At 56.8% G+C, this 13272-nt stretch overlaps 2 protein-coding genes across 2 annotated transcripts in view; one reads left to right on the top strand and one right to left on the bottom strand.

Annotated features, from left to right (window-relative positions):
- The window catches only part of VOLCADRAFT_104606 (uncharacterized protein), a gene marked incomplete at both ends in the record, with an annotated part of 10592 nt that extends 8105 nt beyond the window's left edge, over window positions 1-2487 (bottom strand). Inside the window, 6 exons of the mRNA XM_002950054.1 lie at window positions 161-213; window positions 681-753; window positions 1155-1211; window positions 1664-1777; window positions 1869-2014; window positions 2358-2487. Coding sequence (XP_002950100.1) covers window positions 161-213; window positions 681-753; window positions 1155-1211; window positions 1664-1777; window positions 1869-2014; window positions 2358-2487 — 573 coding nt within the window. The remainder of the gene's footprint in view (window positions 1-160; window positions 214-680; window positions 754-1154; window positions 1212-1663; window positions 1778-1868; window positions 2015-2357) is intronic.
- Window positions 2488-2781: 294 nt separating this feature from the next.
- VOLCADRAFT_104605 (uncharacterized protein) lies at window positions 2782-5627 on the top strand (the record flags this gene model as incomplete). The annotated part of the gene is made up of 5 exons (XM_002950165.1): window positions 2782-2895; window positions 3185-4094; window positions 4482-4623; window positions 4987-5278; window positions 5473-5627. Exons 2-5 carry the CDS (start codon window positions 3244-3246, stop codon window positions 5625-5627), a joined length of 1440 nt encoding a protein of 479 aa, XP_002950211.1. The 5' UTR covers window positions 2782-2895; window positions 3185-3243.
- Between the last annotated feature and the right edge of the window lie 7645 nt (window positions 5628-13272).

Below are 13272 nucleotides of genomic sequence, written 5' to 3'. Positions count from 1 at the left end.
ACCCATTCAGCCACTAAGCCAGCTCGTTCATTCGTCAGTTTGTTCATGCGTCCGTTAATCCGCCACGTTCGCAGGGTGAGGTCAGTTATGTTTCAGTTGCATGTCAGTTGCACTTCATGAGGCGGTGTGAGGTGCGGCAGTCCGGCTCTGTCCCTCCCACCTTGTAGCTGGTGAGCGCCATGAGAATGAGGTCCGCATCGTCACCAAAGATGACTGCACAACATTACATATCACATTTGCCGTCGGGGGGGGTTGCGGAGGGGGTGGGTTGTGGGGTGGGTGGGTGGGGGGGGTGGGCCCGGGGGGAAAGACGAACCACACACGATTGAAGCTGCTGCCAGGGCCCGGGGGGGGGTAAATACGGGGCAAAGAAGAGTGCAAAAAGCGAACAGCATAACTTGTTCCACACCAAAGAACATCCAAAGCAAGCACATACAACATGACTTAACCGCTGTGGCGACGGCCGTGATGGCGGTGGCGACGGTGACGGCCGAGCGTCATCCAGGACCGGTCACCAAACATGCACACGGGGTATAAGTGTGGGGGGGGGACGAGAGGACGTTTTCCCTCTCCTCCTCGCCGTCCTCACCCACCTCCATACCCCTCACCTCTCTCCCACCTCCAATAATTACTCCCCCACCCGCAATCACAGCAATCCCCCCTGCCGTACCCTGTCGTACCGTGTGTGTCTTTTGGGTTACCCGGGTGCCAGGGCCTGGCGAGGCGACCCAAGACCTTCACCTCACCCTCGCCCTGGGGAAGGGAGGAAGGGGAAGGGAAGGGAAGGGGAAGGGGAAGGGAGGACGAGAGAGGAAGGAGAAGGGGAAGGGGGGGAAGACAGGCAGATGGCTTCGGGCGGAAAGGCAAGGAATATTCTTTCAAGGGGATGGACAGGTGGGCCCAGGCGGGTGGGTGGGTACGTGGGAATCATATGCGAAAAAAGAAATCATTGCGGGGCTCCAAACCCCAATCCTCAGCGGTTTGGTAAGGCCGCCGGAGGGGAACACAGCACTGGAACACAGCAGCAGCACGCGCACACCGGGCCCGCCATGTGGCTAGGTGGCTAGGTGACTACGTGGTGTGTTTTGTGTATATCCCCCCGGGTGGCAGCTCCTTCCCCCAGGCCTCAGCCCTCAGCCGGCCACCGGCCCTACCATGACGTTGCTGTCGGACAACTCAAACAACAGATGGCGATATCGCTTGCCGGACATCTGTGAGGGGGGGATGGGGGGTGGGGGGCGGGGGAAGGGAGGGGGCCCGCAGGGGTTAGACACGAGGGAGGATACACTTTCCGTGCACACTTTCCAGAACGCAGGGATGGGAAAGGAGGGGAAAAGGGAGGAAAGGGAGGAAAGGGAGGAAAGGGAGACATGCAGGGAGGCAGGTGGAGGAGTGCCCCTGTCGCAGCAGTGAGGGGGGCACATCACACACTCTGCGCCATGGAGCAGATGACACGCGCCCGCGCGCAGCACCACAGTAGGGTGGGAAAAGGAGAAACACAGACATCAGGGGGGCACATCACGCACAAGTTTCCCCTTCTCCAACACACGCACCCGGGCCGAGGGGCCCCCTCCACACACACAGAAACACAGACAACTGACAAAGCGAAAGCTCCCCCCCCCTATCACACACACACGCACGCACGCACGCACACACACTCTACCTTTGTACAGCAGAAGTACGTAAGCGAGTGTGTGAGGTCCAGCATGAAGGTCGTCCCTGGAGTGATGGCCACCCCGGTCAGCGTTTCACCCTCATCCACACTCCGGCCCTTCTTCTGCGAGCCATTGAAGTCGCATTAGCAGTAGCAGTAACCGCAGGTGCTCTTTGGAGTTAACGGGCAGTTGGTGGTTAGGGTGTCGTATTACCTTGCGCCTGTCCCGCTGCGTGAGGAGCTTGGCCAGCGGGGCGGGTCCGTCCACAGCAATCATGACGGACTTGTTGGGCTGCGTCACGTCGAGGATGGCACTTAGGCGCTTGTGGAGGAGCTTGTGGAAGTGGCCGTGATTGCGGGCTGGGGCGTTAACGGTGGTTTGGTTTTTATAAGGGGGCCACATCGTTGTGGAAAGGGGGAGAGGGGGGGGAGGGGGGGGAGTGGTTGGGGCGGTGCGCGGGGACGCGGGGAAGGATTTTGCGGGGGCTAGCGGGAGGGGGAGGAGGGGGGGAAGTCGTGCTGGACGTGTGAGGTCTGGGGAAGGGATGCTGGGTACGGTGACGGGTTTGGGAGCTGTGTGCGTGGATGAAAGGGGGTAGGTGGTTCTGGAGGGTTCTGGAGAGAGTGTTTAGCCGTTGATGCGTACTCATGTAGAACAGCTCAGAAGGTAGGATTGCCGCTCCGCGGCGCGGGAAGGACCCACCGTTGCGCATGACCGTGTGGAGGACCGAGTTTAGGTCAATATACAAGTGATCAACGCGGACTTTGTCAAGAGGCAAATATGCCTTCGAATATTTCTCTGAGAACCAAACATTGAAACCCGGAATACCCATGGCAAAAAGCTTTGGCTAACAAACTGAGAGATGCCGTGTCTCGGGTATAATGAACGTCTAGGGCTATACACGTTAGGCTTTTTCCTTTAACCAGACGTGGCCATTGCAATGAAACGTCACAACGAGCTCAGTCCTGTGGCAAACAGCCGCCAAGAGGCGTAAATCCCGAGAACGAATTGATAAGCAAGAATTGTCAGGCAAAGCATGGTTAATTGCCGGAAAAGGAAATTTTTGACGCCGTACACATAGAAAGAGCTAAAAGTCCGGAATAGAATATATGAGTTGCATCCTGCATTCTGTTCATTTCGGATTTTACATGACATTCTGGAGGTGCATGTCGGAAGTTTGAGCATACAAGGTACTTCACGCCCACGAGCTCGGGACGGCTGCCAGGTCACGACGTGCTTTGTGAGTTGTTTCGAAAGGATAGATAGCTTCCGTCTTAAAGATGGTGCTTCTGACGTAGCACATTCGACGTTACGTTTGGAACGAAGACCAATCTTATACATCGTGACCCAGAACCCTGCTTATAACTTCCCTTTCCCGACAATCCCCTTTCGATACGCTTCCTGCATAACCCTCCATAACAACCCGGGTCGTCGGGGTTATGCAAACTTCGGAAGCATTCCGTTACGCCGCGTTGCGGAGAAGAACTTATTTCACGCCCTTGCCCATAATGCCCGTTACGCCATTCCAGGTACTATCACAGAAAACCGTCCGGCATCAGGACACAGCAGATCGCAACTTCGCCCCCATATGGCCACGAACCTCTGTGCGGAGTGCGGAACTCGCCTGCCGCGGCCTGAGTACAAGATACACATGCAACAAGTTCACGGCGTCCCAGTTATGGACGATAGCGACGATGATGATCAGGCCAAGACGGCCCAGGGCTCGGCTTCGGCCGCTGAGGGCGCCGACGAAGCACCCCTCCAGCAGCGCCCAGGTCGCGGCGGCGGCCGTAACAACACCCGCCGCGAAAAAGCTGGTTCTGCTGCTGCCGCCGCCACCGATGGCGACGCCAGCCCGGTAGACGGTGATGGTGCTGACGCGGCGCCGCGCGCCAACGGCAGCCGTCGGCGTCGCGGCGGCAGACGTCCCACAGCTGGGGACGGTAAGGCTGAGGGAGGCGAATTCGCCTGCTCACAGTGCGACCGCTCCTTCGCCACCTCTCAAGGCCTCATGCGTCATAACCAGGCCAAACACGCCGAATCGGCTACAGCAGCGGCGGCGGCGGCCGTCTCGAGTGCCATTTCGGCGCCGACGCCCGTGCGCCGCGGCGGCCGCCAGCGGCCGACAGGCAACGACACCGCGGCGGCGGCAGAAGGCGGCAGCAGCGCCAGAAGTCCGGTTGAGAACGGCGACGGGGGTCCGCAGGCAGCTGCTGCCGCCGGCGCCCCCGCCGCCGCGGCGGCGGCAGCACGTCAGCCGTCGCGGCGGCGGCCTCGGCAACCGCCCGCCGCGGCTCCGCCGCTGGATCCTGAGGCCGCGGAAGCCGCCGCCGCCGCGTCTGCCGCGGCAAAGGCGGCGCTGGACGGGTCCCCAGCGGAACCGAAGCCCGAGCGCTTTGTGACGCTGCTTCGCTGCAAGCTTTGCGAGCAAGGCTTCAAGTACGTCACTTTAGTTGTGGCTGTAGCAGTGGTTGTCGATGGCTAGGCGGGTGGTTGGATGGGTGGGGGTTGCGGTTGTAGCGGGGTATCGCACACACACCAGAGGCGGCGGCGCGGATGTGGTGTCCGGATGTCCGGGCCAACCACACCATACTGGACGTCCGCCTAAATCCAACCCAGCGAACGGCCCCCAAGGGGAACCGTCTCCCGGAGCAATCTTGACAGACAATCACACCCTAGCCCATTTTTTTTGACATCCTCCTCCTCCGCCTCCTCCCGTCACCCTCTTCCCCTGCCCCTGCCCCTACCCGGCCGCCGCTCTTCATTGTTACCCGCCTGCGTCGTCGTCGCGGTACTGCACTTGCCGGAGGACGCGTCTAATGATAGGAGTAAGAACCGCGCTCGCAGCCATGTGGGGGAGGTGCATCGGGATGCGGTGCCGCCAGCCAAAAACGAGGGTACGGAGGCAGCGGAGGCGAAGGCGGAGGGTGGGGCTGTGGCCGCGGATGAGCTGTTGGAGCTTGTGCAGGTGCGGGGGGGGTGGGGGATGGGCAAGGAGGGGAGGAGAGGGAAGGGGGGGGAGGGAGTCTTGACTATAACGCGAAAGAGTGGCAACTACTGACCGACCGGGGGGGGGCAGGAGAAGGCGAAATGTCATGACACAATCGTGGAGGCACCCGTGCGGATGAAAACGCGATATGCGGATATGTGAAGTTGGGAGCAAGGGCGAGGGCGGAGGAGAGAGAGTGGGGGTGTGTATGCGCGCCCGGCTGACATTGTAAGGGGTGCGGGAAGAAGGGGGCGATTTCCGATCTGTGGCGGTTTCCCTTCTCCCCAGCCACCTTAGTAACCGACTTAGTAACCACCCACTCCGCCTCCCCTTCCACGGCAGGTACCTGCCCGCCGGGCGCCCAGGGCCCCGGGCCGCCGCACTCGCAAGACCCGGGCTGCGGCCGGCGGCCCTGACGGGGAGGCCGTCGCTGAGGGGGGCCCAACAGACCTGAAGGGGGCCACGCGACCCGCAACCGGAGTGAGGAGGGGCGGAAGGCCCCCGAAGAAGGCCGCGGCGGCGGCGGCGGCGGCGGCAGCCGACGAGCTGGCACTGGAGGCGCCTTCGGCGCCGGAAGGCGTCTCCGCCACTGTCACCACCGCCGGCGGCGGCGGCGGCGGCGCCGCCGCCACCGGTGCAGTGACCGACGAGCTGGCGGCTCTTGGCATCGTGTCTTCATCGTAAAGTCGGAGAGGAAAGTTACGAACGCCTTTCCGTTCGCGCTCTCGCGCGCGCGTGTATGCGTATGCGTAATGCGTATGTGCACACACGAGAGCCACATGGACTGGCGTTAGCTTCCGCCGCCGCCGCTGGTGGCGGCACCCGCAGGTCTCCGCCCCGGCGTTGCGGCCCTCAACGACGAGGAGCAGTGCCAGCTTGGCCCCCCTGGCGGCCTCACCACGGCAAATGAGGCCCACAGCCACTACAAGCGCCAACGAGGCTACGGCTACGGTGCCGGCCTTCCCGCAACGAGCCGTCAATGAGCAAAAAGCTGACCACCTAGCCCTAGCCGCCGTCGACCAGACGCCACGGCCCGTCGCTGTCGTAGCAGGGTCGCCCTCTCCCCCCCCCTCTCCGCACGTATCTGTGTTGGCAGTGTTTCAGGTTCTTGGTTCCCCGCGGGCTTTGTCGTCCTCGTCTTCTCCCATAAGCCTCACCAACCCGCTGAAGAGGGGTTTGTGTTTCACATACACAATACAATACACACGCAAGCACGCACACAGTCACACAGTGGGCGGCCAAGGCCATGAGTGGAAGATCTAGGTATGTTGCGCCAGTTTCGAATAGCTACACCTGCAATGTACGGAAAGTACGACGGGTCCTGTCCTCCTGGCACCGCCCGTTGGGCTCAAAGACCGAGGCACCGCCATCATCGAATTTCCTCTCCCTCGTAGTTTCGGTCGGCGGGTTTAGTTTGGGGGAGGGGGGGGGGCCAAGGTGGATAAAGGTGCGATGTGGCGATGATGGTGGTGATGGGTGGCGAGATGGTGGTGGTGAGATGATGCGCCGGGACAGTTACGCCGTAAGGTGATTGGGGCTTGATGCGCCGGGATGATAAGAGGGTTGCATGATATGCCGGGTTGCCGGGTGTCGTACTACGCATAATGTACGATATCCAGATACTCCAGTGTGAGGTGGGTGAGTGGGGAAACTCTCCGTACAGGCATCCATCTCCGCGATACGTTAATGTGATGTTGGGAGAGACGGGACAACTGCCAACCGCTATAACCGCCAACCAATGGACAAAAAACCATCAAGCCCACGCCATCCATCCTGTTGCTTTTTTGAAAATTGTAAGAAGGGCTGTGGCTCCCGACGGCCCCGTTCAGCTTAGCCACGCCGCAGCTGCAGCCCTTTGGAGTTTCTTAAAATGCAATCTTGTACAGCACACAGTGAGACGCATGTGTCGTACTTCCGACCGCGCTTAGCAGTGGCCACGGTCGGACCTTCCTCCTACGCAGTGTGTTTGTCGTACGGAAACATATCGTAAACACACGCACATCGCAACGTACGCGGCCAGTTCCCTCCGGTGTCGCAGCTTCCAGCTTTCCTTGCTCGTACACTTGCTTGCTTAACGAATGTGCGCATATGCCTGTAGGCACCCACATCGAATCTAACGGAGGTGGATGAACGCATCTAGGGCATAGGTGGTCTCAAGGCGCACAGCGCCTGTTTCGAGGCTACGAGGCGCGCGTGGCGCCTGGTTCAAGGCGATGAGGGGTGAAGTAGAGTAGAGAGAACCGTTGGTATGCGGCATGAAGAAGAAGACCATGGTGCGCAAAAGCTTGAAGAAAGGGCCCGCAAGCGCCAGTAAAAGAAGGCGCGTTGTAAAAGGCTTTGGCAAAGTAACATGCCGGGGCTATTGGTTTGGCCCTGCGGTTCCTCGACGTTTGTGACACACTGAGTCGCGTTGGGGGCCAGGGGGGAATACTCCCGGGGCGACAGTGCCCGGGCCTGCATGTGCAGGTGGCAGGAAAGTCAGATAGCACACACTTGTTAAAAAATCGTCAGTCGGAAGAAGTGTACGTCCAGCACAGGGCGCGCCACGGTTAAAACACTTAAGGGGAATGTTGCATGCTTAAATTTTTTGGAAACCTGGAGTGAGCTACAGTGCTGGACGTCTTTCTTGGCGGCCTCTTAGATAGCTGCGATCGATAGATCGATCTTTGTTCAGTACAAATCAGCATAACAGCATACGACAAAAGACAATTTGTGACGGGAAATGGAAGGAGGATTTGGTTCGGTGTACGGCAGTCATGGTTCAAATTTCCTAAACCTGTCGGTAGATAAAGACCCATGTCTTTCAAGGGCTGGGATACGCAGCTCATCAGAGCTCAGATATGAACACCCTCCTGATGCGCTCGCTGACGCCCCAGTAAAGAGTGAGCACGCCAGAAGCGCGCATGTCTTGGAGATCAAATTTCGTGCTGTGAAGATAGACCTTGGGCAAGGTCGTGAGGATGACGGTGAGGATGACGGCGACATGGCGGCCTGCTGAATGGGAAAGAATGGTCTTCTGAAGCGTGCAGCAGCGGAAGGCCGCAGCCGCAGCAGCCGCAGTCCACACGCGCCGTCAGTAAATAATCACGGAGTTATATATTTCCTATGGGATAGTTTAACATTTATTTCGGGTGGTGGAGTCCGGGTCGTTGCGGCGTGGATTGGGGGTCTTTCCAGTGCGGATTAAGGCCAGGGATTAGCGTTAATCCCTGCGCTAATCCCGGCAGTGGAAATCCCACCGGGATTAAGCAGGATTAGCCGGGGATTAAGAAATTCCTCAGGACACCGTGTTCTCTAATCAGAAGATTAGCGGGAGCTAGCAAGAGATTAGGAAAGAACATAAACTGAACTTGATGCCCATGTATTTACCTGGCAACCTGTGACAAAAAAGTTATTACCTGGCTCGAGCCAGGTAGTAACTTTCCGTATCTGGATTAGCATTCACGGCGCCATGTCTGACGTTAATTTCTAGGTAGTTCCATATATATGATCTCAAATAAGCAATTCCTGTTTTGGGTTGCTCAAAAGGTGATGAAGAGATGAACGGCGAGAAGAGTGCGCTTCCTGTTCATATCTAATACTGATTCAACTCCTAATGCCCAAACTAGTTCAGAACTTAACAATTTTAGCTTCAGAATCACATAGAAAGTATGCATCGCCCTTTGTACGGCCTTAATCCCAGCGCTAATCCCAGGCCTTAAGAATTGCCAGGGATTAGCCGGGGATTAGCCGGGAATAGCGGGACCTTAATCCCTGGCCTTAATCCGCACTGGAAATACACCCTTTGTGCATTTGCCTTTGCCCGCCCCTCACGCCTCCGGAAAGGTGTGCAAGTGACGAACGACGTTTGAAAAGTTACTTTGGGTTAATACTTCACCGTGAAGTTCGCATATTTGAAGTTATAAATAGCCATGATGTTCGTTTCTCAACCAACAGTTATTCAACGCCACGCGGCTTTCCAAATGGCCTCGGAGTCGGAGATTGACAATCAAGCAATTACGTTGCCGACTCAAAATTTTATAGTCAAATATTTTTCATTTTAATCACTATGATTAATTTTGCATGGGCAGTTAGATACATTTGGAGCAAGTGAATTTCCCAATGATGTATTGCCGTCAACTTGTAATTACTCACGAAACTTTAACGAACAACTCGATTAATGGGAACAGAATAAATACATGGTACCTAAATGGTGACTAGAGGATTTTGCAAAAGTTAGGGCAGAGGAGTCGAACGGCTTAACTGGCAGCAGGTCTGCAGATTGACCAGACTTTGAAGTCAATCAACCTATATGCTATATATAACTTCGCGTTGGCATCTGCAGTCCAAGTCTTCCCATCCCCTTCCCATCCGTCACACAACAGGTAGCGCGACATGAAGAACTATCTAGCCGCGCTCTTGATCGTCGCAACATGGGCCGCAACAGGTATGTCTGCAAATTGTTCTTAACCTTGGACGTTATCTCCAAGGGAATCAAGACTGGAAAAACTACAACCTGCCAGGAACATTGCATTCGGTAGCGTGAATATGTCGTAGAGTTACGTATGACGCTTACCTTCTCACCTACCTTCCTCGGGGGTCTCCAAAACTTCCAAAACAGGCATCGCTAAGATTTCGCTTGCTTGGTGGCGCTCAGATTTCTTTCTGCTCCCATGTCCATGGCAGGTGGCAGGGCGGCCAAACCTTTTGAGCAGGTCCTCCTGTCCTGGACCCCAAGCCGCCCCAACAACCTGACTCTGAGGCCCTCCAGCCAGCCAGATGGCAGCGCACTGCTCGGCTGGTGGATGGGCTTCAGTAACGCCAACGTCACGGAGAGCAGCTCCGGAACCACATTCACTCAAAATCCCCACATGTAAGAGCAAACACTGTGTGTGGCAGGGAAGTAACGTTTTCAATGGGTCATAAACCCTGACGTCTGTCGAGACGGGAATCACTGCTGTGCCTCTCTATGCATGCCTGTCTGTCTGTCTTTAATTCTGTCTGTCTGTGTGTATGTATGCATGTGATGCGTATGCTGCTAATCGTAGTCAACCCACAACCCTCCCCAATGAGGCGTGTGTATATGAATGCACATCTTCCTTCAGCACCCGAACGCGCACCCCCGCACACATGACATTGCTGCCGACCTGCGTGCAGCGTCTCCATACCGCCCACTCCAGCCACAACCACATCGTCATTCGGTTTTCTGGATCACATAAAGCATCTTGCCGTCACGACCCCCATCAAGGTTTCTTCAGGAATCCGCAAGCTGGTCTACTCGGCACGATTGAGTGTCAAGGTCTGTGTGTGTGTATGTGTTTGTGAGAGTGGGTTGGGGGTATGTATGCGTATCCGGGCCTGGCCAGGGGCACCTAATGGTATACCCCAACGGGAACGACCGCCGAAACACTCCATCATTGGAGGGGCGTTGTATCGGTCAGAGTCCTCGCCAGTGTCCTCACCATACTCCCTTATCAACGCAAGGCGCCGTCACCTGTTCGAATCCTCTAGCCAGCCACATACACCAGCTCAGACGCAATGCAACCTCCGTTTCCACCGAAGGCGCCCAGCTTAACAATAGTGCGATCTACAAATGTACTCACGGTGATCCCAATCGCCACCCTATCCTTGCGAATTAAGCCAACGCCCGGTTTCGTTATCCAACCATCATCTAAAGTACACAGTCGGCTCTAGGCCATCCGCAGAACTAATCCTGCGCCACCGCTCTGCGGCGGCGGCGGTGTACTGTTCCTCTTAGGGCTTGGTGAGAGCTCCACCTCCAGCCGCCCAGCGCGCTGGAGGGGAACCAGTATTTCATCTAATCTCAGCGTTCGACACCCCCATCTGATTTCCACCGGAGATCAGCGGTATCGGCCAGCCCGCGACCTGTAGCTAGATGCCGACTCTGGGATTCGAATTCCAGACTTGTCAATTATTTATCCCGGTGCTCTACCAATTTGAGCTACGCCGATATGTGTAAAACTGTGAATGTGTAGAATAAAGATAACGGTGGCGTATATATGGATGGACGGCCCCACTGTACGGTGTCGTATTACAGCAGACGTTCGTACTACTATCGAATTTTAAATTGAATCCTATTACGAGATATCTTTATGAGACTCCTAGCAGTACGGCAGTGGATCAAAAAACTGCTAGCTTACCACTACGTTTGTTATTGCACCTGCCTGCGGCACACACACACCAGGACAGGACATCGTACCCTTTTGGGCAGTAGTATTAGTGGCTGGCGGTGTCCGCATGCTGCTGCTGCTGATGATGATGATGATACCAATGCTGATGATGTGATGATGTTGACGATGGCGGTTGGCTGGTCAACCGCAGGTAACCATTCCCAGCACGGTGCCGTACAATGTGGTCGACGCACAGGATGACATGCGACTGGGTGCCTGCAGTATGGTGAGGTGGAGGGGGCCCCGGGTGACGTAATGGGTTTATGACCACCGCTCTGAAACCCAAAAGTGAATTTAGCAGACTTCCATCTGTACGTATGTATGTATGTATGTATGGCATGTTAACTTTGGCTGATTGATCGGTGACACTATTGTGGGTGGCATTATGGCTGTCAAAGGTGGCATTGCCCGGTCCTAATTCCTAGGTAGGCAGCTGGATGGCTGCAAGGCCCCAGCGTTTCGTCGCAACACTGGCAGCTGCAGCAGCAGGGTTTCTGTGAATGGCTTATTTCGTTGTGTTTTGTTGCCCCCTGCTCTCGCCTCTGATCAGATCCCTATCGCGGTATATACACACACACGTACACACACACACACACGTACACACACACACGTACACACACACACACGTACACACACACGTACACACACACACACACACGTACACACACACGTACACACACACACACGTACACACACACACGTACACACACACGTACACACACACACACACACACGTACACACACACGTACACACACACACACGTACACACACACACACGTACACACACATACACACACACACCGCCGCCCCTGCCGCCCGCCGCCGCCGCCGCCACTCCCAACCCTCTGCAGAGCCTCATCGACTTTGATAAGGTGCTGGTGGCGGATATCTTCCTCACCAACAAGGGCATGTGCGTGATGCGGGGGCGGGTAGACTTGATGGGCGGATGGGGGGATGGTTGTACACTCTGCAGTGCCTGTGCTGCTAAACGTGGAGCAGCTCTGCCCTAACCTGCCTGACCGGCCAGGCCGGATTGTCTGTCTGTCTGTCTGTCTGTCTGTCTGTCTGTCTGTATCGGACTGCGCTTTACTGCATATCACCGGGAGCACCGATGAGGCTTTTCCGTCCGTAACTACTAAACAACCCCCCGGGCGACAGATTACAGTTGCTGCTGAAAAGACGATTTTTTCCCCGTCTTAACCCCTTGCCTCGCTCCCAACCGTACGTACGTCACCAACCTTGCAGTTGGGCCGTGTACGACCGTCTGCCGTTCATCCGGAATGCTTCCTACGAATACGCGGCTTTCATGTACACCAGGAAGATCGGCGGCCGTGCGAGCCCCTCGCAAGTTCACGATCTCGCGGTGAGCTAACCCCCCCGCCCTGCCCCCCCCCGCCATCTCATCACCACCGCCGCGGCGGCGGAAGTCCTTCCCTTCACCTAAACGTGTAGTCGTGATGGTGAATGTGACTGTAAACCCCCACGTGCCCCCAGATCAAGTACGACCCCATAAAGAACGTGTTCGAGTGGTGGCTGGACGGCAAGATGAAGCATTCGGTGTGTATGGGGGCACACACACACACATACATACACACATACGCGTACTGGCGGGGCCTGTGTGTGTAAGCGGATTGAGGCCCAGGGAGAGAGGGAGGGAAGGGACTTCGTCGCGGTGTATCGATGCGCGTCTGTGATGCCGGGATCCATGAAGCTTTCAAGTCAAGTCGGCTGACGAGCACTTTCAGAATATGGTGCAGAATAGGTTACCAAGGTGTTTTTCCCTCGGAATACATACATACATACATACATACATACATAGGGTGAAGACTCAGTACCATCGTTCCTCCAGGCCATGGACACCTTTGCCCGGGCGTCTGGCCAACGCCTAAATCTCGACAAAGTGGAGCTGCTGTGGATTGGCCAATTAAACCAACAGCAGGCGCAACCTGCAACCCAGGCCGGACCCCAATCAGCTGCCCCTCAGCAGGAGTCAATAGGAGGTCTCAAGGTGGTGACCACCGCCACCGCCCTGAACCTGCCAATTGACAACCAGCCATCCCCGCCACAGCCCGACTGGATGAAGAGACTCGGGGAAGCCAAGCGGCGACTGCAGCGGCTCTCCCGCTTCCCGCTATCAGCATTCGGTCGAGCCACAGCGGCATCGGTGTACGGAATGCAGACAGTCACCTGGCACATGGAGCATGGTGGGCCGCCCCCCAACCGTACGCTGGACGAAATAGAACGCCTAACGGCCCGCCTCGTCGACCGGCAGCAGGGCCCAGAAGACCCCGGCCGCCGTTTGACAGGGGTGCCTAAGGATCTCTTGACCGGCCACCCGTCGGCTGGAGGCTTTGGCCTGCTGCCCCTCCAGCAACACATCCAGGCTCGGCATGCGGTATGGGCTGTGCGCTTCATCATAGCGGCCCTCGGGCTATCTAACGCGTCATGTGGGCCAGG

This window comes from Volvox carteri (assembly GCF_000143455.1).
Source record: "Volvox carteri f. nagariensis unplaced genomic scaffold VOLCAscaffold_17, whole genome shotgun sequence".
Classification (NCBI taxonomy): Eukaryota; Viridiplantae; Chlorophyta; class Chlorophyceae; order Chlamydomonadales; family Volvocaceae; genus Volvox; species Volvox carteri.
The sequence above is the reverse complement of the archived record's forward strand: the minus strand, read 5'-3'. Positions and strand labels throughout refer to the sequence as shown.